General features: G+C 34.3%; 1 protein-coding gene across 50 annotated transcripts in view; it reads right to left on the bottom strand.

Annotated features, from left to right (window-relative positions):
• ERBIN (erbb2 interacting protein) overlaps window positions 1-27,536 on the bottom strand; it is a 176,792-nt gene that overhangs the window by 6,364 nt on the left and 142,892 nt on the right. For 10 of the 50 annotated variants that reach the window (XM_058309376.2, XM_004465549.5, XM_058309406.2 and 7 more), the window contains 8 exons: window positions 26,417-26,590; window positions 25,386-25,568; window positions 15,785-15,899; window positions 13,164-13,347; window positions 9,643-11,179; window positions 5,688-5,831; window positions 3,030-3,149; window positions 551-760 (listed from right to left, as the gene is read on the bottom strand). In XM_058309376.2, the coding sequence (XP_058165359.1) occupies window positions 551-760; window positions 3,030-3,149; window positions 5,688-5,831; window positions 9,643-11,179; window positions 13,164-13,347; window positions 15,785-15,899; window positions 25,386-25,568; window positions 26,417-26,590 (2,667 nt within the window). The remainder of the gene's footprint in view (window positions 1-550; window positions 761-3,029; window positions 3,150-5,687; window positions 5,832-9,642; window positions 11,180-13,163; window positions 13,348-15,784; window positions 15,900-25,385; window positions 25,569-26,416; window positions 26,591-27,536) is intronic. The other 40 variants (XM_023590872.3, XM_071208376.1, XM_058309496.2 and 37 more) reach the window with 10 other exon arrangements.

Below are 27,536 nucleotides of genomic sequence, written 5' to 3'. Positions count from 1 at the left end.
CACCAAAAGGAATAAGAGCATTTGTTTTCTACCTAAGTTTCTAATAATATTGGTCATTTTATCAATAAACTATCACAATATATGAATGTATGATTAATGACTTCTTGAGTACTTTTTAAGATTTAATTCCCATGTAGTTTAGAGACTATACTCAAACTTCAAAATCTGAGGAATAAGAATTTAAGTGACAAATAATAATAAACCATAATACGCCATTTAACTTTGATGGTATACTATTTATATTAGTGAGGAAGACTGGACTACTGGAGTATAACCAACCAGTTTTGGAACACAACCTCCTCCTCAGAAAAAAAAAATCATATGCAAAATATTGAATCCTATGTTGGTAAATCAGAAAAGGAAGGGATCATAGAGGTAAGTTAAACTACAAAGTTTAACATCTTATAAACTTCACATAAAATTAAAACTTCAACAAAATGGTAAAAACTATGCTAATTTCTATGTGGATTTATTGCCAATAATTAAATAACCTATAAGGATACATTTAAAAGCTTGGCTTCATATTTCAAATATTCTTGATTATTCTTACCTCTTGCTTTGCCAGTTCATGGCCTTGTCTAGAAGAACAATGGGGCTGTATGTATGGAGGCTGGTGGGCCACTTTCAGCATCAAGTAATCAATTAGTTGTTCTCTAGAGGGATGCCTTGCCACAGATGCCTGAGGAAGGGGGTGATGTATTTGACTATAATTTGCCTGAGGCCTGAGAGGTTGGCCCATCTGTCCATTACTCAAAGGCATCTAAGAAAAACATGAAGTGTCTTAAAATGACCGATAATAATGTCTTGTTACAAATATTTGGATTTTCTTCTTATAGCATTACAAAAGCACTAGAGTTTAACATTCTAAATCCCCAAATAACATATTACTTATACTATTTTCTCTAATTTGAGGAATAAACTTAAACTTCTCTCAGTACATGCTGATATTCATTCTTTTAAGTTTTCAAATGAAAGCAAATCATAATTAAATTTTAAAAGTATTTGCTTTTTTGTTAGATATAAACGTACCTATCTTTCTTACATTAACCAAGAGTTAAAACTGCAACCAATATGGCAGAATTTTAAAATTTAAGTTAGTCCAATTAGAAGGGTTTTCCGTTTCTCACAGTACTTAATTTAACACGTGCACATACAGACACACACACACAAAAGGAGCATTTGCTGATATTTCTTTTTATGACAAAACTAAACTAAATTTTGTCTTAGAATTTTTTTTCTAATTTAATGGGTATATAACTTAGCAACTTTTAAATTCTCTAAAATATTAATTTCACAGATTAACCACAAAAATTAAATCTTGACATGCTATTTTAGTCTTCGCAAGCTAAATAAATAACTTGAGAATACTGTTGTTAAAGTAGAACTATTTTGTTCTAATGCCTACCATTTTTTTGGAGACAGAACCTGAATTTCTGACTTAATGTCACCATTGTGAGAATGAGCTTATTCTTTCAGTTGAGGAACCTATCTGAAAAAACTAGGTTATAATCATATTATAAATATTTGCATATAAAAAGTTTTTGGTGTGTAAGAGAAAATAAATATGTCAATCATTTAAGACTTCCTTGTTTATATAATCAATAATTCCCACATACATGGAAATTACTGAAAATCTTTGAGCAAAAGCTTCAGAACTGCATGTTCTTATGTGAATGTTGCCGAAAGATACAAAGAAGTTTAGCTTTGGTGAAAAAGATTTTGTACGTTTAAAAAAAGTATTCTTTTTCACTGAGTTATATCGTGTTATAAGTAAGAACTTAATTCTGAAGTCTGGGAACATACACAGGTTTTTAATGACAGGGCACAAAGATGATATTACTCTGTGATAAATATATTGGGAAGAGAGGAGGTGCTATAGTATTCCTATATCTTTGAAAAAAACCTTGCAGTAGGCTACTACTTCACCACTATAGATAGTATTCCTGTCTGCTTAGGAGTAATTATTTGGTTGTGCTGAAACTTTATTATTTATGCTAAGCTCTGTACATCTTACTTGCTTTTCTTGATGTTTATACCACTTATCCCTATATGCAGATTCAATAGCTTTCTCCTGGGAAAAATTCTCTCAGACAACAGTTACTCCTGATCTATTATTAAGACTCCCTGACACCTCAATTTTAGTCTTGGTCTGACATTCTATATCAATGTTAAACATACACATGGAATATATTAATCTATGATTAGCAGATGGCTCAGGAAATATAAAGCATTAACAAACTCAATAATCTAAACCACAAAATTTATATTATATTAAACAGAAAAGAACCTGGATGACAGAGTTCAATTAAAAGAAAAAAGAAAAAAGAGTAAAATAAATAGATATGCATGAACTTATGTACTAGATGGCTGGGTGCTTACTCTCAAGAATAATGAAAATATTCTACATAATACCTAATTATGCTTCATCCATTTATACTAGGGACATGGAATTAGTTGAGAAAAGAGAAAGAAGAGCTGAGGAAGGTTGGTAAGGGAAAAAATTATCTATCTGGCATTGGCCACAGATAAGTAAACAACCTGTAAATGAGTAAAACTTTTTAGCTACAACAGTATAAGGATACAACCATCATCTCTTCTACTATATATAAAAGCCTTTTGAAATGGTATCTAATTACATTTGAGGCATTTTTTAATGCCTTCAATTACAGTAAAAGATCCTACAGTGAAGAATTTAAAATAGGTTCATCTTCAACTCTTCATATAGGCTTCCTATCAGAAATGCCAAAAAGCCCTACATTTAAATGATAAAATAAATAGAACTATAGAACTCCAAATGCAAAAATAAATTCACTCTTCAGTGTGGAAAACTCATGGGATGAACTGAGAAATAGCAGATAGATCCAAATTCTATTTCATATTTCTCAATTTTTAAAAAAGTCTTTACTAATTGGGGAACGGGACCTAAAAAAAGTAATTTTAGTGCTAAAGAATATGTGGTATTTTAAATTCAAAGGCTACAAAAGGTAGTAAGCTCCAGATATGGTATCATTTATATCCTCAGCACCTACTTTCATCAAGCTGTCTGGAGGAACATCTTTGTGACTAAGTGTAGCAGATGAGTAGTTTTGCTGTCCTGAAATGAATACATCATCTTGACAAGGATCTCCTGGGCTGGATGTCTGGGGATGCTTCAAATGAGGGGGAAATAAAAAGTAAATACTTAAGTTTTTTAAGATATGAAATCAAAATGATGATGACACTTGAGAAATGATTAGGAAAAAACATTGCTCAAGAGTGAAAAGATAGAGACCCAAGTCAAACATTACTATCATCTGTTTGTGCCATCAGTATTTGTACCTTTAGCCTTCTTCTAAAGATATGTAACAATTTTGTTCTTGTAATATGCTAGCTCATATGAATATACACTGTTAACCTAGTTCTTTAGAATGCACACATATAGGAGACAGATTTCTTCACGTTCTTTTTTCTTTAACTTTTATTTATGGTAATACCTAGCTTTTAACTCTTTTGAGCAATAAATTTAGTTATTAATTAAAACTAACAGCCTCACATTTTAGAGCAGCGAAAATATTCTGTTGAGGACCATAAGAAGTTTATGGTTTTAAAAAAAAATTAACTGCTATTTTTCTTTTTTTTTTTGGAGGTAATAGGGATTGAACCCAGGACCTTGTACATGGGAAGCAGGTGCTTACCACTTGAACTACATCCACTCCACTAACTACTATTATTTTAACATCACAGTACCAGGCAGATTTTTTTTAAAATGATGAGCAGCACCAATAAGGTTACAGTCTCACAAAACATGCTTTACCTTAATTCTATCATACCACCTAATATTGGCTCAATATTTTCAAAAGAACTAGTTTGGAGAAATTCTTTTAAAATTAACTAATTCGTATTTTCATACTTCAAATAGTACAGTTTAGCTATAGATAATTTTGGAGGGATAAGAGACTCAGCATCTCATTATCCCTGAATATTTCTTATTATAAATAAGCTGGGAGGCAGGACACCTATATTTTTCATTAGAATTTCACTCTAAAGACACCTAGTTATACTTTAGGAAACCAAATAGATTGTGATAAATAGCACTATTATTACTCTCAAAACAGTATGGGGTTAGCAATAAAGAACTGCAAACTATATCATGTTGAAAAACATTCTACAATCTACTTTATTATGATGTATATGGGATACATATAAACCTAAGGATTTATGTTCAACAGATTTATCAAATGCAATTAATTCTAATTCAAACCGTGGGTCATTTTCAGATGTGATTTGATCTAATTTTGAGTACTTTTGCAAAGAATATTTCTCCTTTTCTGATGCACTTTCAGAATACAAAATAATCAGTTTCACTTACAGCTTGAAATTTAAACACCAGTCTGAATATACAACTATGTTTATCTATTCTTTAAAAGAGCAAGCACATGCTAAATTATAAAGTAAAAGTCAACTGACTCAAGGCACAGAATTTAACAAAAGCAAGCAAAATTGTTACTGTGGAAGAATTTGGGAGAAAGGACAATTGTTTCATATGGTTATGAATGACAAAGATTACTCCTGAGGTAAAAAATGCCACTAGTCTTTACTTCGAGGCTTTTGTTGGCATGAGTGCCTGATGTTCTGGGCGGTCCTACTGATCACTCCCTTCCCTTTCACCTCTTTTGAACAGAAGTTTCAAAATGACTGGTGCCACTATAACATTACATAGAAAGCAAATGGTGGTAAGTGACAGAGGGTAGGGCAAGACTAGGTGAGGCAATGTCAGAGCAAAGTGAACCTAGGACACTGTTCCTACTATGGAACACAACACAGCAAAAGCAAGGGTATATTTAAAAAAAAAAAAAGTAAAGAGAAAGTGAAGGACTAGAAATAAGGGTCAATATGGAAATAAAACTATAGGAAGGGGATAAAATAAGGTTATATAGGGAAAAAGATCCTATTGGGATGGAAGGAAAAAGCAGGAGGAAATACATTTGTTTAGAGCCCATGATACCACTTTCACTTGTTATGGAGAGAAAAATCCTAAAACAGAGTCATGCACTAGTTACTCTGTTCCTTCTCCCTCTGTCATTCTTATCCCCTTACTTCTTCACCATTGACCCTGATTACCACAACTGATCTTATAATTACCAATTACGGTGAAATGTAGGTAATAAAGGATTTTGGTTTTACCTTTCCACTGGTAGTTATTACAATTTATCCAGCTTCATATACAATGATATTCAGCAAATTTTGATGAAACTTACTTCCAGATAGTGCTTTTCATTAACCTATTCTCAATTTTGCCTGAGTGAAAACTGTTTCTCTCAACAATCCTGTTGTGGATTACTTACGGCATAAGCTTTAAAACCTCCAGTTACAGAGGGCATACTAATTTTAATATTTAATAGAAAAACACTGCAAAGAATAATACTTTTTAAGTTATTATCTGAGGGGTCTCAGATAATTAAATCTATTTCTCACCTCTTTTTGCATGGATAAATAAGAGTTGGCTAAACCCTTAGCTTTAAACCAAAGAAACTTTAGAGATAAAAATTAAATTACCTTTGCAAAAAGTTTGAGGAAGAACTGTGAGGCTATAAAGATTTTTAACTCACAGTGAATTTTTTTTCCCTTAGAAATGTTAAAAACATTTCAAATTTTGTTGTTTTTTGTCTTCTAAGTGCTAAAAGTACTGGACTACTGTAGGTACTCACTCGAAAAATGTGCCCACCAGAACCTCTTCCGTCTGCAATACTCAAGGCAAGACTGCCCTGGCTGCCATGCAGATCCCTAGAGCTGCCATAGTGAAAGCTGCTTACAGCAGTAAAATTGGAATTAAAGGACCTTGACAGCATGCTCTGAATAAAGAGGGGACAGATTTAACAGAGATTAGTATAGCATGCAAAATCCACAAGACATGTTATGTATGTAGACTTATTTACAAGTAACCCCACGGACATGCAGAAATATCGTGCAACACTGAATTTTCAGTGCTACTGGAAAAAATTGGCACCATTTACCATGTTTCTATGACAACATACACATTAATTACATGTAAATAAAACCATTCACATTTTAACACCAAACAAAAAAATACATATAACTGCTTTAATGCTATTTCCTTTACTTCTAACACATCTTATTAGAAATTTGACAGAAAATAGGAATTGATTTCATACCCAGAAGATTTATGTGTATCTATATAATGCTGTACTTGGAACACAAACCATTTCTCTATATAAAGATAAATTACCAACAACCAGTACTTTCTAATACAAAATGAATTTCTAGAGCGCCAACTTCATTTTATATACATCAATTCTATCTCATTATTAAAGAAACTGAGTTAAATATACATATTGCAAGACAAAATATATTTAAAAAATAGCTACTCTTGGCCATTTCAATTTCTTAAAAAGACTTAGCTTACACATTAGGAAAGTATCTTACATTAGAGAAAAGTATCACACACAATTTCAGGATAGACCTAAGGAAAAGCTACCACCATCTGCTCTATCATTGCTGGTGTGTGGTATAGTATGTGGTGTGTGTGTATGTGACAGATAATGAGAAAATTCATGTGTATGAATTTTTCCCTTTCAAAAAACAGATACTAAAGATGACTAGATTAGGAGTTAGTGGTGGCTACTTCTTCTTAAACTTGAATCACTGGTGGAATTTTTCATAGATTCAGTTCACATAAATGCCTAACCGCTAACCCTACAGTTACCTGAAGATTACTCCAATAAATGCACTGTCTGATTCTCATTCATCTTGCTTCTTTATTCCCAGAGCTGTTAATTGCTGCTTTTTCATGTGGATGGTTTTAGTTAATGTCCCTTAGTATTGAGGGCTTAATGGTAAATCTAGGGAAAACCACATTTTGGGAATGGTTACTAACAAAAATGTATTTGAAGGGAAATTTTACTCCAGGGAATATGTAACTTGAATTGACCCTTTTTAAAATGATATGTAGATCTTGGAACAAACTTTTTCCTGTCATCTCTGAACATATATGAGCTCCTTGTAAATATTTTACTAACAAGGTTGAACCTCAGACATGTCTGATTTTTAATTCAGACTTGTGCACATAAAAACTTCACCCCATCACAACACATTGTGCAGAGCTCGACTAAATACTAGGCATATCTTCTGGGCAATGTTGTTTGTTACATCCTAATGGTTGTATAATAACAAGGGTACATGGAAATTATCATGCTGTATTAATCATACCATGGTTTGGTATGTTTCTTATCTGAGTTTTTATATAATAAGGAACATTAGCCTCTGCTGGATATTTATAATAATTCAAATTTGAAAAAAATGTTTGAACTATATTCCTTTTCATAGCTTCTAGATTAGCTTAATTCAAGAATTCTTGGGATCTCAAGGTATGATATCTATTTTATATGTTTGGGTTCCAGGGATAGTCTGTTACGGTATTTTCTCATAGTTTATTTTACCAAATCAAAATTATTCTGCCTCGCTTTAAATATTGTTTCTTCTCCCCCATATAAACGTGCCATGTCATATTGAGTAACTGTTCTGTGCCTCAATTTCTTTACTGTAAAATGGGATAATAAAAATACTAAACTCATAGAACCCTTGTGAGAATTAAGAGAATGTTTGTAGAGTGATGGTTCCTTGCACTTGGTAAGCACTCAATAAATTTAACTTCTATTATTATTTTTCATATCTATAATCCAGCCCAAACTTTATTTTCAAAATTTCTCAAAAAAAATCCCTATTTCAACCAGGATGAAATCCTCTCCTCATATCTCCCTGTACTCAGATGTTCTTAATAAAACTTTTTATCTTAATCTAGAAATTTCTTCCTGTCCTATGTATCAAAACCTTAACTGTATTTCAAAAAGGAGCTCACTATTTGCCTTTTTTTTTTTAAAGGAGGTAGCAGGGATTGAACTCAGGACCCTGTACATGGGAAGCAGGCACTCAACCACTGAGCTATACCTGCTCCCCTGTCTCTTTGAATAGTTCTACCTTATCTAATTACTTAGTTTTATTATTATAATCTTTCAAAAATGAAAACATTATAGAAATGTATTTTAAAAGTCCCTTCCTATCTTTGATATAAGAAATCTGCTTATATTTAAAAATTAGAAACATAGTTTCAAGTTATTTTTAAAATATAAGAAAAGCATTATAAAATAATCTATTTCCTATAGCCTAGGCACATTACTGTGGAAAGTGATTATTCCCAGGAAAGTATGGAAGAACAGCCATGAGATGCCAACTATACAATATAATGATAAACTTTTTTCTTTTTCAATTGGTTACTCCTCCTCTATATCCAGTAGTAGAGTTAATGGTATTCCAAACACAATATCTCTTTAAGGCACAAAGCTTTATCCTTCTTCCTCAATAACTGAATATGGGGATATTCAATCAGAAGTAAACTTTGCAAAATTGACTTTTGAATTTGCTCCTTAGTTTCACTTCCAGATTTAATTTCTTATTTGAATCACCAAAGCAGACTCATCACTCAATTTCCTTAAGTATACACCTTCTTCCTTCTCAAATCCAATTCCACACTGTCACCAGAAGTTTACTATAAAACTCTCCTGCTTAAGATATTTTCAAATTCCTTAGAAAAGCACACAAGTTCAAGCAGCCAACAGTATGAGAGTTAACAGCTGAAACAAAATGGGCAGGTGAGGAAGAAGTAGCTTATGGGCTATGCATGCTATTTAAAGTTGAGAAACAGTATTGAAAAGAATAATTATAGGCCCAGGTTCAATGCGAATTAATGAACTAACCATATTTTAGGAACTTTTTTCTGAAATATTTATTTTAAGGAATCCTTTAAAATGATGACTAACTGAGGTCCTATACAACTGTCTGTTTAAAAAAAAACACATTTCATTTTAAATATTTGTAATAAACAATGGTATGAGTCTTGGGCAAAATTCAGTGAGAGATAAGAACTAATCTCAAAGAAAGAATGTTGCCTTATATAGTTGGGTCATAAGACTAGGGAAAACTAGTATTAGTTTTACAGGATAATTTTTTAAAATTTTAACTCCTTTAAAAGATAGTCATCTACAAATAAATTTATACACTGAATACGAGCAAAACTTTACCAACTATTTCCAAGCTACTTGACAGCCCCAGAAACACTTAATCAAAACGGAGTCAGAAAAGACAAGAGTAAATGCCATGCCAGAAGCAATCTGAGTCAGTGACAGTATTAGCTCATAGAACATGGACTAGGAAAAAATATCCTAAATGAAATATTTACATTTCTTGTTTTCATATAGCCATACAGTAAATTGCTATTTTCTTACAAATATTTACATAATCAACATTAGCAGTGGAGAGCAGGAAGTTGGAAATGCTACATAGAAATACAGATATGTATTACTTACAGTATATATGCACAATCTGAAAGAAATCACCACATAAATATATAAAATGGATATATGCCTATTAGCCAAAGAGGGAGTATGAGGAAGGAAAGAAGTTTATACCATCATCTTCATTTTTTTGAGACCTGGCCAAGTCTAAACTTGGAACTCTATCCCTAATAACAAGGACAAAGTCTTAAAATATAAATTCAAAGCATTTTGTTTCACCACGTATAAAAAATAGAGCAAAGTATTTTTAAGGAAAATAAGCAAATTCATAAAATAAAAATTCATTTCCAATTACCTTTTCTAACTTTTTGGCCTCAATGTGTCGGAGTACCTGTTCTCGCCAATCATGAGGGACTTTACTTTTTCCTGGAGGATCCAGTAAAGAATGTTCAGAACCGACCCTTGCATTTGGCCTTTTTGAAGGACTAGTTCGTGAATAATTGAAATCACTAACTGACATAGTTCTCTCTGGTATTTCATTTACAGAGGGCCGAGCACTCTGAGGCCTCGATGCATTTGGACCATCAATGCTGTATGTTCGTGCAGAAAGAGGTCTCTGTGATCCTGACAACATTGGTGGAGTTCTTCCCACTGAATGTAACTCTCTGTATGATAAATACTCTTCTTCAGGAATTTGGGCCCGTCTTGTGGGACCTGGATCACCAAGATTTACAGAGGCCGTAGAGGACACACTACTTTGGCGCTGAATTGTTCTGGTTATGCCAGGAATGAGTCGGTCAGTTGGCGAGATGGCCCACATTTCCCCATGCCTTCCAGGGCCAAGTCTCTGGTGTGAATGGTATGCAGTATTAGCACGAACATTGTTATGGTTAGAAAAATTCATATTTGCAGAATGTTTCACATAACTGTGATTTTCCGTGCTCTCTGATCTAGGAAGGCGCTGAGGAGGAAAACTGACATGGTCTATATGGGGATTTTGTTTGGAGTGCCACAAAGTGTCCTTGGCTACAGCACTGTTACTGTACTGGATGTTATATTGTGGAGGACCATATATTTGAGACATAGATTGTGGGCCACTTGTTACAGGGCCTCTTATTACAACTGGCTCTTCAGGATTATGATTTGAATCGAACTTGAAAATCGCCTTTGGACCTGACACTAAATCAGAAGATGAAGAGGAACTGGTAAACACTTGCATCGGTTGATCATACAAAAGTGTCGCAGACTTGCTCCTGACTATATTTTTTCCATCAATAGTAGGTGTTACTTTAACTGTTGCACTTTGCTGCTGAGGTCTGTTATCACTGAGAATGTCATAGATTTTTAGTCCCCCAGCCTCCATATTAGATATACTATGAGATTTCACAACAGATCCAACTGACCCACTTCTCTGGGGAGATAAATCTTCAGTGCTTTTGGAAATACCCATGTCAACAGAAGAGTCAGTGTTAAGTGGTTCAGTCCTCCTAGTAGACTGTGGAGTTTCCTCAGAATGTCCATTTATTTTACTTATGGATTCCAGTTTAGAATACTTATTTCCATTTTCCAAATGCTCAGCTTCTTCTTTAGTATTAAGGTTTAAAAAGCCTGTTCCAAGCACTATATCCTGTATCTTTGATCTTTCTTCTATCTTTGTTTGAAATGTGTCATTAGTTACAAGTTTATTAAGATTCATATTGATATGGTCTAATCTGTGAGATTCATCACATGTGGCTGTTGAGTCAACACCTTTCTCAATTAGAACTAATTGCTCTTGAATATTTAAATCATATTCTGGTAAGTTCTTATCATGAACCTTAAATTTTTCTTCCACTGAATTTTTAAAAATATCTCCATTTTGCAAGAGGCTATTAAAATTTTCATCTTCTTGCCTAAAACAAAGATAATTTTATGAAAAACTTAATGAAGCCCCTTAAGAAGAGATGGGATATTAATGACTAATCAGTTTAATGTGCAGTTATACAAAGTTAAAAGAGTTGATGCAGTCATAGAAGAAAGGGATTATAAAGTTTTTGATCTAAAAATATTTTAAGAGTCAAATAACATAGTTTTACATTAAATGGACACAAGTAAACATCATAATTAAAATTCATAATCTCAAAATTAATTTTCATAAAAATCCCTGGGCTACTTTTCACAAAATAGTTTAATAGAGCTAAACAATGAACAAAAATTGAATTTATGTGTCCTCTTCTATTGCTGCATCTTTTCATGAATGTACTAAAAAAGGAAATGCTGGGAAAAAAGGCAGATATATGAAAAGAAAGTCAATAATTTGAATAGTTGAGTAAAGAGAATGCTGTGTTTTTATACCATTCTGAAACCATATACGAACAGTACTAATTATGAAATTCAAACATACATATATATAAAGGGATTATACAAAGCAAAGAATTAACTAATCTCCCAAAGCTTTGCATTAAATATGTAACAGGGATGAAAACCAAAACTATTCACACATCTAGATGGCTATATTGCATTTGGAAATGGCTGGTAGTGATGTTAGCACATTACTGAGAGTGTAATCAACAGCACTGAACTATATAGGCAAATGTGATTAAGAGAGAAAACTTTAGGATGTATATATTACTAAAATAAAATTTAAAAGATAAAATATAGGACTGTATAACACAATGAACCCTATTATGTACGGTGGACTATAGTTACTAGTACAAGTATAAAGATGTTCCTTCATGAATTATAACATATGTATGACACTAATACAAGGTGGTAAATTTAATAGTGTGGTATATGGGGAAAATAAATCTAAAGTAAATAACGGATAATAGACGAATTCTGTATTTTATGCATAACTGTTTTGTAAACTCATAACTTCTCTTAAAAAAAAAACAAAAAACCAACTAAATTTAATACCACATTTCTATATGACTATATTGTATTTGGCAAATATTTCTAAACGTGCCATTTCAAAATTATTGAAAATAGTTTATTTCTACTTGTTGGCAGTGAAAATATTTATGTCCTCTTGTATAGTCAAGATTCCAGAATACTCATCTTCCCATAGGCAATAGATAATAATCATTCTTAGAAATGCAGCACGAAAAGGTGTTGTTAGATCACTGTTTAGTCTTTATTTCATTATACATAAAACTTGATTTATGAAATACTATACTAAAATTTTATTACTCAACAAACTAATCATTACCTTAACATCCAAAAGGTTATTAAAATGAATACTTTATCAGAGTCATAGTCCCTGTTTCAGAGAATAAAATGTTAATCATAACTATACAGTACCTAAAAAATGTATTTTGAGGTAAAAATTCATCTTTCTTTTATAACAACACAAATCACTACATCCAATTTTTTTACTAAAGTATACCTGGAATTTAATAACTATTTACCTCTAAAAGACAGCTTATAACACTCATTCAATAAGCTTTTGGTTCAGTAGTAACCTGAACCTTTATCTCAAGCAGCCTCAAACTGAAAAATTAACAGCAAGATAAAATGATAAGGTCTTCCTTTACTAACCAAACTTTGCTTAAGAAATCCCAAATAATAAAATTTGCTTCTAACTTCATTAAATTCCAGCCTATAGGAATTAAATGAACATTTACTTCTTTTAGAGAGTCTATCCCACATATGTCTAAGCCAATTCTTAAATAAGTCTAAGCACTATTCAAGAGTATTTGAATGAACCATTCAAAGGCATCCCGAAAATGTTTTTGCATTTCTAACTAGAAAAGGGGAAGCTATCAGACACTGCCTGAAACACTTTTATAATATTTATTATTTGTGAAGTCGTTAATATTTTATTCATGTATATTTATTATTTGCCTTACAATTTCTATTTATGGTAAAAATAAATTATTTTGAAAGATGGCCACAAACCTGATTTTGGAATTAATACCAATATGAGTTTCTTTCACTGGAGAACAGAGTGCAGTGTCTTGACTACTATCAGTATTAAGAGAAATTGAATCGGACATCCGAGAAGGAGAGGAACAATTGCTGTTATTCTGATTGCTATTGTGTGTCGCTTCATCTGATAAAGAATCTGTTTCCTTTGCATCATCTGAAACAAAACAATTTAATGCCAATGTAAAAAAGTCACCAAGAATTTGTGCAAAATGTTTTCCAGTAATTACAAGTGATGTTTATATTGCCCTTGCTCCATATATGAGATAATACATTACATACAGGATAACTAGAGGCATTCCTGAAAGGTCAGTTTTAATATTACAGAGAATGTTGAAATAGCGATAACATTATATTTTAAAAATCTAATCAATGTTAGGGTTACCCAGAATTTGATTTGACAAGATTATATTATGTAATGTTTTCTAATGCCATCAATTAATTTTAGTGGATATGCTTCTGTCCCCATTCAGAATAAATGCATATACATATGCAAACAAAACAAAACAAAAAAACACCTTATTTTATATAGTTACATTTCACAACCTATGTAAATTTAATTGGTTAAGAAATTATTTTACACGCATAGAATTTTCATCTATCCTGGTAATAAAATGAGCAACGCAGTAAATAAAAAAAACACATACACAAACATAAAACAAATCAAGGGATTTTTACTTTCTTCCAATTTTTAAATCATATAATAGAATTTTCATCAAGTACATTCTCAAGGTGTGAGAAGGTTGTGTACTTATTAATTATATTGACAGAAATACAAAGGGTTCATAATGCATTATAAGTAGGTAGTATAAAAAATAATAGTTTTTTTAAAACAGTAGTTAAAAAGATAGTATCTAATATCTTCAACCCTAAAGGCTGTTTTTAGCCAACACACAGCCAGTGCAATCATGGAAATAGTGTATATAGAAACAGCCACAGGATTAAAGAATTAAGGGTATTTTTTGCTGTTCAGTACAATTTAGGAGCATAGTTCAAGTATACCAGATTGTGATTTTAGTTGAAAGGAGTAGCACAGGGGTTATGTAACTTATTTGAATCCTAGATTTTTAATCTCTAAAACTGGGAAGCAGACTTGGCCCAATGGATAGGGCGTCAACCTACCACATGGGAGGTCCAAGGTTCAAACCCCGGGCCTCCTTAATCCGTGTGGAGCTGGCCCATGCGCAGTGCTGATGTGCGCAAGGAGTGCCGTGCCACTCAGGGGTGTCCCCCGCATAGGGGAGCCCCAGGCGCAAGGAGTGCGCCCCATAACAAGCACCACCCAGCATGAAAGAAAGTGCAGCCTGCCCAAGAATGGCGCCGCACACACGGAGAGCTGATGCAGCAAGATGATGCAACAAAAAGAAATACAGCTTCCCAGTGCCGCTGATAAGGACAGAAGCGGTCACAGAAGAACACACAGCAAATGGACACAGAGGGCAGACAACTGGGCGGGTAGGGGGGGGGAGGGGAGAGAAATAAATAAAATTTTTTAAGAAATTTCTAAAACAGTGTCAAATTACATGACTTAAGTTTCTTTCCTAGCTACACTCCTGTTCCTCTTCCTCACTGTGGAGCTGCAGTGAATATTAAATGATACACGTGAAACATTTAGCATAGTACCGAACATCTAGTAGGTGCATAATAAATATTAGGTATCATTCCTATTTTTACTCTAAACTTAAGCTACCCAAAGGTTATCTTGACAGTAAATATAATTGTTTATTGATGCTGTAAAGGCAAAGACTAGACGAACATTTAACAGAGATAATGTAATGTAGATATACTTAGGCATTGGTGGGGTGAGGTGAGGGAAGGACAGGAGAAGAGACAGATATTCTTCAAGTTTCCTTTCACTTCTATGAGCTCGAGATATTAAGCTAAATTTTAAAAATGGCTAACAATGAGTAGTTAACAAAAGCAGTGAGAAAGTAAAATTACATCGAACATCTACTGTACAGCAGGCTCTGTGCTACATCTGGATGCTTTACACACTCTAGTCCATTTGATACTAAAAAAACCTTCACTGATCCTCATTTATGTCAAAGCAGCTATGTCCTGATAGATAAAATTAAGTAATTCAAGGATCACACAAGAAATAAGTACAGGAAATGAAATTAAAATCTAGGCTTACTGCCTATCAAACTCATCTTTTATTTATTTGTTTCTTTGTTTGCTTGTTTGTTAGGTATGGGCCAGGGACTGAACCCAAGACCTCATATGTGGGTATTTAGCCACACCAGCCTCCCTGGATTGTTTTTTTCCCCATTTGTTTGCTTGTTGTTAGTTTTTCTGTTTTTAAGGAGGCATCAGAACCCAAACTTGGGACTCAACTGCTTGAGCCACATCCACTCCCCTCAAGCTCATCTTCTTTTAAGTAAACTTGAATGAGTGGAGAGAAAAGATCAATCATTGTATTTCTTTCAAATAAGAGACATAAGGAACTTGAACTTTTAGAAAATCATGTTTTAAAAACTTGTTTCTAAGGTATGTTTTAAGTAACAATGGCATGTAATTAAATTTATTACAAAAACAAGTTTTATAAATTTTATTCAGCCCATTTCTATAATTAGTGTTTTCCTTCAACATCTAACCTTTTTTGTTATTACTTAATGCTACCACTTTTGGCTGGTTAATAGATGATTCAATTAATGGTGGTCGCATCTCTGCCATTTTCATTTCTTCATCAGAAGAAAGTTCTTCAGATTCCTAGTTTAAAGAAAAAAGGGGGAAATATTTATAGCAAACTAATTATAAAAATTAAATTGTTTTCCTTATATGAATAAATATTAAGCCATAAGAACTTCAAAATGAAAAGATAAATAAAAGATATTGAGACCATGAATGAAAACCTTTTTATGGTCATAGTGATGAAAACTAGCTTATAATTTATATTAACTTTTCCAAGATATGGCAGTAACATTACAGCAATTATTAACAATATGCCAAAGTACTTCTGGGAAAAATTTCTGTGGCACACTTTAAAATCAAGTGTATTAATGATTATGTGCTTGGTACTATGTCAAGTGCTAGAGAAACAAGAATAAAGCACAATCCCTGTCTTTTAAAAATCTCAGTTTGGTGAGGGGACACCACCAAAAAGTCTCTCCCTAATCATCAAATCTATTCTCTCAAAGATTACTGGGTTTCAATAAATCATCCAGACAGAGGGGTTCTGCCATTAAATTAACTAATGGCAGTCACTAGCTAATTTAGAAACAGAATTTTTAATTATTTACCATGAAATTTTCTCTTATCTTTGGCAATGTTCCCACCTTGAGTGTTATCAGATGATCAAAAAACCCACAAAAAGCCATCAGTTGACAAATATTGACAGAAAAAAACTAAAATGATATGCTTTCTCTGACAAGTATATGATTTAATATGGTATATGAAATCAAATCTTCTGCAGGTTAAATTCTTAGTTTCAATATGATGAAAATAGTCATCAGTATGTATATTGTTAAAAACACTAAGATTCTTAGTTGCTCAGCTACCCAAGAAGTTTGAGAACAAGTAATGTAAATACAGAACAAAATGCTAAGTGCTATAAGAAAGATACAGATTGGGGCCAGCAAACTATTTCAGTAAAGGGCCACATGCTCTCTGCTGCCAACTACTCAACACTGCTGCTAGTACAAAAGCAGCCACAGTACAGTATGTCCACAAACAAGTGTGACTGTTTCAATAAAACATTACTTATGTACAGTGAACTTTCAATTTTGTTCAATTTTCATGTGCAATGAAATATTATTATTCTATTGATGTTTACCTAACCATATGATAAGTTGAAACTATTCTTATTGTGCAGGCAATGTGAAAACAGGCAATGGGCCAGATTTGGCACAAGGGCCTTATTTTACTAATTCCTGTTCTATACTGTATTATAATGGAAAAAGTTAAAGGCTGTTTATTAGTAGAATAAGAAAAGGTAGTAAAATTCAGCTTAGTCTTGAAGGAAGAGTGATAAGAGAAACATCATTATGAGCAAAGAGCCACATGAAGGTATGGAAGAGCATGGCAAATCAGAGAACAGCAAGTAATTCCATGCAGCTGGAGCTCAAGATAAGTGGCAGGAAAAAGAGAAAGGCTGACTGGACGGCATGCTAAAAGTTTACCCTCTAAGTAAGGATTATTCATTGTTGAAGGCAGCCAAGCTTGGAGCTCACAGGATCACAATTACATTTTAAAATGATAAACTGTATTATTAAGAATGCATGGGGGGTCATCCAATTGGTAGATGAAATATGTTCACCTATCTTTCCAATGTAACAGAGTTAGACTACTTTATGATTTCCCTACATATGGTTCTACTGCCCCTTTTATTTGAACCTAAAATTAGCACTATATTAAATATATGTTGCATTAAATATATGTCTCAGAGAGATAAGCTTCAGTCTCTTCAAATGCTGGTTGAGGCCTGAATCTCAAAAGAGTTGCAGCCAACACCTACTCTCCAGTTCATCAGACTCACCCAGGACAACTAACAAAATGATGATGAGGGTCAATGCTGATCCACCCAAAAAGAGATTATCTTCAACTGCAAGCAAGCAAGTTACATCCAACTGACCCATGGGATCTATGGCCCCTCTCTATCCGAAGCAGAGTGGGCATCACCATCCCAAAACTTCAAGAGCAAGGAATGAACAAACATAAGAAGGGAATACAACCATGGGTCAAAACAGGCTTGTCATTCTAGTAACAGGAACTTGTAATAATGATATAAAAATAGTGTCACCAAAGGTTCTGAGGAGAGGAAGAGGTGTAACATGGGGCATTTTTGGGACACTGGAATTTTTCTGCATGATATTCCAATGACACATACAGGCCATTATATATTTAGTCAAAATTTACAAAATCGTATGGTACAAAGTGTAAAACATAATGTAAACTACAGACAATGGTTAGTAGCAAAGTTTCAATATTTGTCCATCAATTGTAACAAATGTACAACACTAATAAAAGATGTTAATGGGAGAAAGTGTGTGTGTGAGTGTGGGGTATATGGGAATCCCCTATTATTTTCAATGTAACTTTTCTATAATCTAAAACTTTTTAAAAATAAGTAAAAAAAGAATGCATGGGATGGTGAAAATGATGTAGTGGTAGGTAGGCAGGGCTCAACTCTCTCACAAAAACAACAGAGGAAGGGCAAAAAGATGTCAGAGGGAGCTGCTTTGTGGATCTGTAGACCAGGAGCGTGCTGCTCCAGGGGCATGAGGGACAGAGAGACAAAGAAGTGGAAACAAAAACTGCGAGTTACTAATGGCACCCATACCCCACCTTCAGAAATGTGAACAGCCCGGAAAAAACCCAGGGCTCACTGGAGCCAACTAAGAGGGGAACTGATGTCTTCATCCCTGGGAAGAGGGAGGGGCAGCAGAGGGTGGAGAGTGGTTTCCCTTCAATTTGGCCAGCAAAGCACACTTTGAATTTTGGCGCTGGCCAGATCAGAATCACAGTAAAAAGACAAAATCACGGAAAGATTCACCGATGAACAACATCTGCTCACTGGCAGGGAAACTGCAAGAAAAAAAGCTGCACCCCATAAGTGAGTACTGGGACCTACTTTGATAACCTAAGCTGAGCAAATTTAAAGACTTAGAATAAGTTGAACCAAAAATCAAAAACGGACCATGAAGATAACCACTTGGCAAGAGAGAGAAACTGAACGTCAGAGTGAATTAATCCAACATATTCAGATGCCTATACATCAGCAGAAAATTACAACCCATACTAAGACACAGGAAAAGATGATGCAGCCAGAGAAACACACCAAAAGTCCTGGCAAAACACAGGATTTAAGACAACTAATCAATGATAATCACACAAATCTCCTAAAACTATTCAAGGACTTTAATAATAATATTACTAAAGAGATAAAGGTTTTTAAGATGACATTTGGTGAGCATAAAGAGTAATGAGGAAGCCTAAAATGAACAAAACAGATCTTATGGGAATGAAAGACACAATGGATGAGATTAAATATATATTAAAATCATATAACAGTAGATTTGAATTTATGGAGGAAAGAATTAGTGAAATTGAGGAATGAGCAGCTGAACTTGAAAATACAGGAGAAAAGAATGGAAAAAATGGAACAGGGTCTCAGGGAATTGAATGACAATGTGAAATGCATAACCATATGCATTATTGGTGCCCCAGAAAGAGATGAGAACGGAAAAGGGGCAGAAAGAATATCTGAGGAAACAATGATTGAAAACTTCCCAAACCTTTATAAAAGATATAAATATCAATATTCAAGAAGGACAACACACCCTAAACAAAATAAATCCTATTAGATTTACTCTGAGACACCTACTATTTGGAATGACAAATAAAGAGATGAAGAGAGGTTTCTGAAAGCAGCAAGGGAAAAGCAAAACATGACATACAAGGGAACATGAATAATACTAGGTATGAATCTCTCATCTGAAACCATGGAGGCAAGAAGAAACTGGTATGATGTATTTAAGGTACTAAAAAAAAAAAAAAAGCTGTCAGCCAGGGATGCTTTATCCAGCAAAACTGTCCTTCAAAAATAAGGATAAGTTTAAAGTTTTTGAAGACAAAATAAAAACCGAAAGACTATGTTACCAAAAGATGAAACTTAACTAGAGGATACTATAAACAGAGTGCTACAGCCTGACAGGAAAAAACAAGGGCAAGAGACTTAGAGAAGTGTGTATAAATGATGATTATTAAGGGTAATTTAAAGGATAAAAGACAATAGTAAGATATGACTGTGGAAAGACAAAAGACAAAAAGGACCTTGTAAGTCATGCCTTTGGACTAATAACATTGAATGATAATGGGCTGAATTCACTAATCAAAATACATAGAATGACGGTGTAGTAGTTTGATATGGTTATGAATTCCAAAAATATATATTAGATTATGTTTGCAAACTGGTCTGTACCTGGGCATGACTGAGTTATGACTGGGGCTTGGTGGGTGGGGACTCAAAGATAAAAGGCATGGCAAAGGACAGAGTTGGGGGTTTTTGATATTGGGGTTCTGCTGTTGGAGAGTTTGATGCTGAAGCCTTAAGCTGGAGCCCCGGGAAGTAAGCACACAGAGGAAAGAGAAGCAAGCCCCAGGAAGAGAGGGACTCTGAACTCAGAGAGAATCAAGCCCTGGAAGGGACGAACCCAGGAAGCCTGAACCCTCTCAGTCATTGGCAGCTATCTTGCTCCAACACGTTAAAATAGACTTAGGTGAGGAAAATAACTTATGCTTTATGGCCTGGTATCTATCTGTAAGTTCCTACCCCAAATAAATACCCTTTATAAAAACCAACAAATTTCTGGTATTTTGCATCACAACCTCTTGGGCTAATACAGACAGAATGGATTAAAAAAAATATGAACCTTCTATATGCTACCACCAAGAGATTTACCTCAGATGTAAAGATACAATCAGGTTGAAAGTAAAAAGTTGGAAAAAGGTATTCCATGCAAAAAAAAAAATATCTGGGGGAAGCAGATGTGGCTCAAGTGAAAGGGCCTCCGCCTACCAGATGGAAGAACTGGGGTTCAATCCCTCGGGCCTCCTGGAGAAAAAGAAGATGAGAAAGCATGACTATGTCATAAGCCAGTACCCACAGAGTGAGCCAAGTGCCTGTGTGGCAAGCCAAGTGCTCACGTGGGTGCCCATGTGGCGAGCCGAGTGCCCATGTGAGTGCCCATGCAGTGAGTTGAGTGCCTGTGCAAGTGGCTCTGTGGCAAGTCAGTGTCCACATGGTGAGCCAAGTGCCCACTCAGTGAACCAGTGCCCACGCAAGTGAGTCACACAGCAGGATGATGATGCAACAAAAGAGGCGAAGAGGAGAAGCTCAGCGGAGACCAGGAACTGAGGTGGCAAAATTGACAGGGAACCTCTCTCCACATCAGAGGTCCCCAGGATTGAATCCTAGTGAGGTGAGAAAGATGAGAAGAGAAAACAAAAAGAGAAACAGATACAGAAGATCAAACAGTGAATGGACACAGACAGCAAAAACAGCAGGGCAGGGGAGGGAGAGGGGAAGAAAACAATATCTGGGGAAGCAGATGTGACTCAAGTGATAGGGTTTCTGCCTATCATATGGGAGGACCCAGGTTCAATCCCTGGGGCTTTCTGGTGAAAAAGGAGAAAGCATGCCGGCGCAGTGAGCCAAGTGCCTGTGTGGCAAGCTGAGTGCCTGTGCAAGTGAGTCACGCAGCAAGATGATGATGCAACAAGAGAGACAAAGGAGATAGTCAAGGTGAAGTACAGCAAAGACCAGGAACTGAGGTGAGGTCTCAAGGATTGAATCCCAGTATGAGAAGAGAAGACAAAAAGAGAAATAGATGCAGAAGATTACACAGCAAATGGACATAGACAGCAAAAAAAGCAGGGTGGGGGAAGAGGGAGGGGAAAATAAATAGATAAATAAATCTTTTTAAAAATCTGGAGCAGTGATACTGACAAAATAGATTTTAAAAGCAAAATTGTCATAATTTTGATGATGAAGAAAGTCATTAAATATTACAAAAAGGAGCAATTCACCAGGAAGAAATAATTATAAATATTTATGCACCTATCAGGTACACACTGGCAAAACTGAAGGGAGAAATAGATGTCTCTACAATAATAAATGGAGACTTCAATATACCACCCTCAGCATTGGATAGAACATCTCAACAGAAGATAAATAAGGAAACTGAGAGGTTGAACAATATAAAAAATGAACTAGACCTAACACATGTTATATAGCATTACACCCAAAACAGGAGGATACAATTCTTTTCAAATAAATGCTCATGGATCCTTCTACAAGATAGACCATATATTGGGTCACAAGACAGGTCTCAATAAAAGTAAAAAGATCGACATTATACAAAATATTTTCTTTAATCCTAGTGGAATTAGGCTGGAAATCAACAACAGATGAAAAAGGGGAAATTCACAAATATATGGAGATTAAACAACTTGATCTTAAATAATCAGTGGTCAAAGAAGAATTGCAAGAAAATTCAGTAAATATCTTGAGACAAATGAAAACAGCGCAACATATCAAGAGATAAGTTGGGATAAAGCAAAGGGAAATTTAAAGCCCTCTATACTTACACTAAAAAAGAAGAAAGAGCTAAAAGCAAAGACCTAACTGTACCCCTGGAGGAATTAGAAAAAGAACATCAAACTAATTCCAAACTCAAGCCAAAGGAAAGAAAAAGAAATAGAGAGGCTCAACAAACCCAAACATTGGTTCTTCAAGAGGACAAACAAAAGCAACAAACGCTTAGCTATGGGCCTAAATATAAAAGCTACAACCATAAAGCTCTTAAGAAGAAAGTATCTTTAAGACCTTGTGGTAGAAAGCAGTTTCTTAACTGATACCTAAAGCACAAACAACAAAAAGGAAAAATAGATAAATATGTCCCCCTCAAAATTAAATACTTTTGTTCTTCAAAAGACTTTCTCAAGAAAGTTAAAAAGGCAGCCTACACAAAGGGAGAAAATATTTGGAAACCACATATCTGATGAGGGTTTGAGAGCCATGCTATAGAAAGAAATCATACAACTCAACAATACGACAAGAAACCCAATTGAAAATTGGGCAAAAGATTTGAATAGACATTTCTCCAAACAGGAAATAAAAATGGCCAAAAAACGCATGAAAAAATATTCACCATCACTAGTTATTAGGGAAATGCAGATCAAAAATACACTGAGTTACTGTTTCACACCTTACAGAATGGCCATTATTAACCCCCCGCCCCAGGAAACAACAAATGCTGGAGAGGATGTGGAGAAATAGGAACACATGATTTTTCTGTAACCCGAAACTTTTCTATTAATTAATTAATTAAAAAGGAATGTATGGGAAAAGAAATTGGTAGAAAAGAATATAGCTATTAGTCCTAATAAACTCCTAAAGAAAAATAATTAGGCCTGATCTTGGACAATGACAGTGGTGGCTGATAAAGAGAAAGGGATTAAACAAATTTTGGAACTAACAGGACTTAATGACTGAATGAATGGGAAGAAAGAGCATGAGAAGGAAGTGCAAAGGTCTGTCCTAGTCTCTGGTATCTACAGCACCTTTGAAATTATAATGCACCTGGACTTCTGGCAACTGGTCTCCTCCCCACTTTTCTGTCTCCTTCACTCATTTCAATTCTTCTTCCTACAGTTAATCCATCTTTTTTCCTTATTTTTCCCCCTTGGATACTTCATCTACTATCATAACTATGTTTAATGTAAACAATTTTCTAATTTGTAATCTAGCTTTGATTTCTCTTCTGAGCTAAAGATCCACATATTCAGCTGCTCATTTAATATGCAGACATGATGGTTTTGCCAATTGTTTAAATTCCACATGCCCAAAAACTTGTTCTTACAGACCTGATCGTTCTCCTAACATTCCTATTTCTGTTAATGAAGCAGTCACCCTATTCAGGCATAGTTGTGACTGGTCTCTCTTCTCCATTCTTTATATCTAGATATTCATATGCTACATCTCCTGTGATTTATATACCTAACTACCAGGTAATGTTCTCCACTATCATTATTTAGAAAGCCATCAAGCTTGGAGAATTCAACAGTTGTTGCTAGGCAATTCTAATACACAGCCCTATCACATGAATACTCTCCTACAAAGTTTCTTTACTTCCACTATTTTAATTGTTTCTTCCACAAGATGTCACGCATTGGAAGAGACTCTAGCATTTCTATAACTGAGATATCAAGGTGCAAACCTAATAACTTTTCCACATGTTCAATGCACATAATGATGTATAGAGCGATGTGATACAACCTAAAGTATATTCAGAAGCCTTGCATGAACTTTTTTCCCCCTGTATTTACTACTCACAGGAAAACCATGAAGATAGATGATGTGACTTTGAAAGTATTTTAAATTTTTGGAACCAAAGATGTTGTTATAAATGCACAACATCACTATCTCCATAGATCAGTGGTCATTCTGCAATGATGTAAATGTTCTATATCTATGCTGTTTAACATGATAGCCACTAACTAGTCACACGTGGCTACTAAACATTTGAAATGTTTATTTCAATGAAATGTTTAGTTCAATGAAATGAACTGAGAAGTTCAATTTTCAATTTCATTTATTTTATTTTAAATTTAAATAACTACATGTAGCTAGTGGTTACTGTATTGACCAGTACAAGTATAAATAAAAAATATTTTAGATACTCATTTTAAAAAGTTACAGCTTCACCACTTTATATCACCACCAGCAATATATGAGGAATATAAGATGGTGCAGCCATTTTGGAAAACTGTTTGGGAATTCTTCAAATGATTAAGCACAGCTGTACCTTATGATCTAAAAATGCAACACTTAGATATATACTAGGAGAAATAAAAATATATGTGTACATTAAAAAAATCTGTAGATCAATGTTCACAGAAGCATTATAATAGGCCAAGTGGAAAAAACCCAACTGTCTTATCAACAGATGGATAAATAAAATGTATAATGTACAATGGAATATTACATAGCTGCAAAAAGAAATGAAAAAGTGATATATGCTAAAACACATATGAACCTGAAGTAGGCAGTCACAAAAGACCAAGTATTATATGAATCCATGTATATGAAATGTCTAGAATAGGCAAATTTATAGCTACAGAAAGTAAGTTAGTGGTTGCTCAGAACTGAGGGAGATGGGGTGACTGGGGTAAGAGTGGGGGCAGCAGCTAAGGGGCGCAGGGTTTCTTTTCGAGGTAACAAAATTGTTCTAAAATTGATTGCAGTGATAGCTACACAACTCGGTGAATATACTAAAAGCCATTGCATTCTACACTTCAAATTGGTGAATTGTACTGCTCTAACTAATATCGCAATAAAATCGTTTTTTTAAAAAGAAGGTACAGCTTGTACTGGTCCTCTAGGAAGAAACTCCAGATATAACAAAATGTATCAGACATAAAAAAAAAAAAAAAAGAATTTCACATCAAGGAAAAATGCCAAATGTCAAACTATCCTATAGTAATCTGTCCTTTTCATTTTTAGGTTACAGAAAACAAAAGCAATCACAATTTTGTACTTTATAAAATTACAAGTCAGAACAGATAGAATTTCCACAATCTAATTTATAAAGGAGTTTAAACATTTAAGCTCAATCTTTACAAAAGGAGTGATATATTTACCAAATATCATTAAATTTCTCAATGATAAAAGTATTAATCAGCATAATATTTTACCTCAAAAATATCATCACGGTTAATAATATGCTTCAAGTTCTCAGAGGCTTTCATATGTGCATTCACTAGATTGCCGGAACTAATCTCAGCCTCAGGTTCACCGACTTTCTGTATAGAGTTTTCCATTAAATACTTTTCTCTTTCATCAGCATTGCTCTTTACTGGAGTAGTACTATCTGCAGGCTAAGTAAAAGAAAAAATACAGAAGTCATGAATCTTAAGTTTTATATCTAATCTTACCTTAAAAATGGAAATTTAAAAATAATTTATCATCTTCCTAATTTATATAAATGTTAAACAAGCAAACTTTAAACAACATGGAATCCTGTAGCACTCACCGATAAAATGCTCATTTTGGGAACTGCCTCCAAAGGCCCAAGAGCCACAATAAAATTTATAATGTAGCCTATACTCATCTTCATCCTAGAATTTGCAAGATTTGTGTGACTGAGTCACTTAGCTCAGCATATTCAGCTCAAGGTGGTTAGACTGTTTTCTGCTCACTGAAAATTGTATAGTAACTCAAGGTGATGCGATAACTTTTGTTTCTCTGATACAATATGGGGGGAAATGTACACAAAAGTAATATACACTTTAGGAATTTGTGATGTTTCAGAAATATACCAAGAAAATGTCAAAGGTCTATCATAGTGATTATATTTTAAATGAAAATGGAGTAGAGGAAGAAGTCAATATTTATCAGGAGAGGAAAAAAGAGAGTATTCCATAATAATAAATTTTCTACTTCATTATTTTGTCCTATGGAGACAAAGATTTTTCAAAGGGTATGTTGACACTGCCCTTCCAATATATACATTCTACAGCCAGAAAAGTGGTGATAGTAGCAGCAGTTAAGAGGGTGGCTGATGATTATCAAAGCTTCCCAGTTCATGTAGCTGAAGACAAAACCTTATATTTGGGAGTTCCTTTTAGCATATATAAAAAGGATCATTATATATCAACTGTCATTTTCAAATTTTAAAGAACTTGAAGTAGGCTTTGGGCAATCCTTTTGAACTGAGTTTTCTAACCTTCACACCCATATCTTTATTTACAACTTGCTGATCTTCATGTGGCTTCAAGTCTTTTCCACAGTCTTCACTGGTCTCTTCATCTTTCAACCTGTGTACAATGGTTTGAACTGTTTTGACCATATTCTTAAGCTCATCTGGATATGGTGTTGGATATCTCTTTAAATTTCCCTCCTAGAGAAATAAAATAAGTGAAACTTAAAATATCGATAAATATTTCTACTATCAATCTCAAAAAAAAGTTAATCTACAATCTATCTGCATTACATTAAATACCTAGCTTATAGGGATAACTCTGAAGACAGATGAGGGGCCTTTAAAAGCATTTTAGACTTCAAGGGTTAAATGTATGGTTTAGGGACAACAATGGAGAGGGGAGTATAAGGTGGTATGGAACTTTTCCTTTTGGAGTAATGAAAATGTTCTAAAATTGACTGAGGTGATCACAGCACAGCTCTGTGATGAAACTGAGAGCCACAGAGTATACACTTTAATGGACTGTACTACACAGGACTGTATAACACAAGGAATCCAGAGGTGGATGATGGACTGAGGTTAACAGGACAAAGAGATGAGAATGCTTTCTCATGAACGATAACAAATATACAATACTGAGTGTTAATAATTGGGTGGGTTGTGGGGTGGAATACACTAAATATAAGATATGGGCTATAGTTAGTAATATTTTGATGATGATCTTTCATAGTGTAACAAAAGTTTCACAGCAATGCAATATGTTGGTGGTGCTAAGATGTATGGGAGCCTTGCATGATGATATGCATGTTTGTTTGTAAATTCACAAATTTTTTTAAACACTTATTGCTTATGTATGTTCATGTATGACTGATGCTTCAATAACATTTTATTTAAAAAAAAATTCCAAGGGAAGAGATGTGGCTCAAGCAGTTGAGCTCCTGCTTCCCACATGGGAGGTCCCAGGTTTGGTTTCCGGTGCCTCCTAAAAGCAAACAAATAAACAAAAAAAAAACCAAGCAAATAGATGGAAAAAAAAACAACACAGGGGAGCCATTGTGGCTCAGTGGTTGAGTGCTGGCTTCCCACATACGAGGTCCTGGGTTCAATCCCCAGCACCTCAAGGGGGAAAAAAAATTCCAATAAG

The sequence above is a fragment of the Dasypus novemcinctus genome, chromosome 2 (assembly GCF_030445035.2).
Source record: "Dasypus novemcinctus isolate mDasNov1 chromosome 2, mDasNov1.1.hap2, whole genome shotgun sequence".
Lineage (NCBI taxonomy): Eukaryota > Metazoa > Chordata > Mammalia > Cingulata > Dasypodidae > Dasypus > Dasypus novemcinctus.
This window is presented reverse-complemented; position numbering and strand designations above follow the sequence as displayed.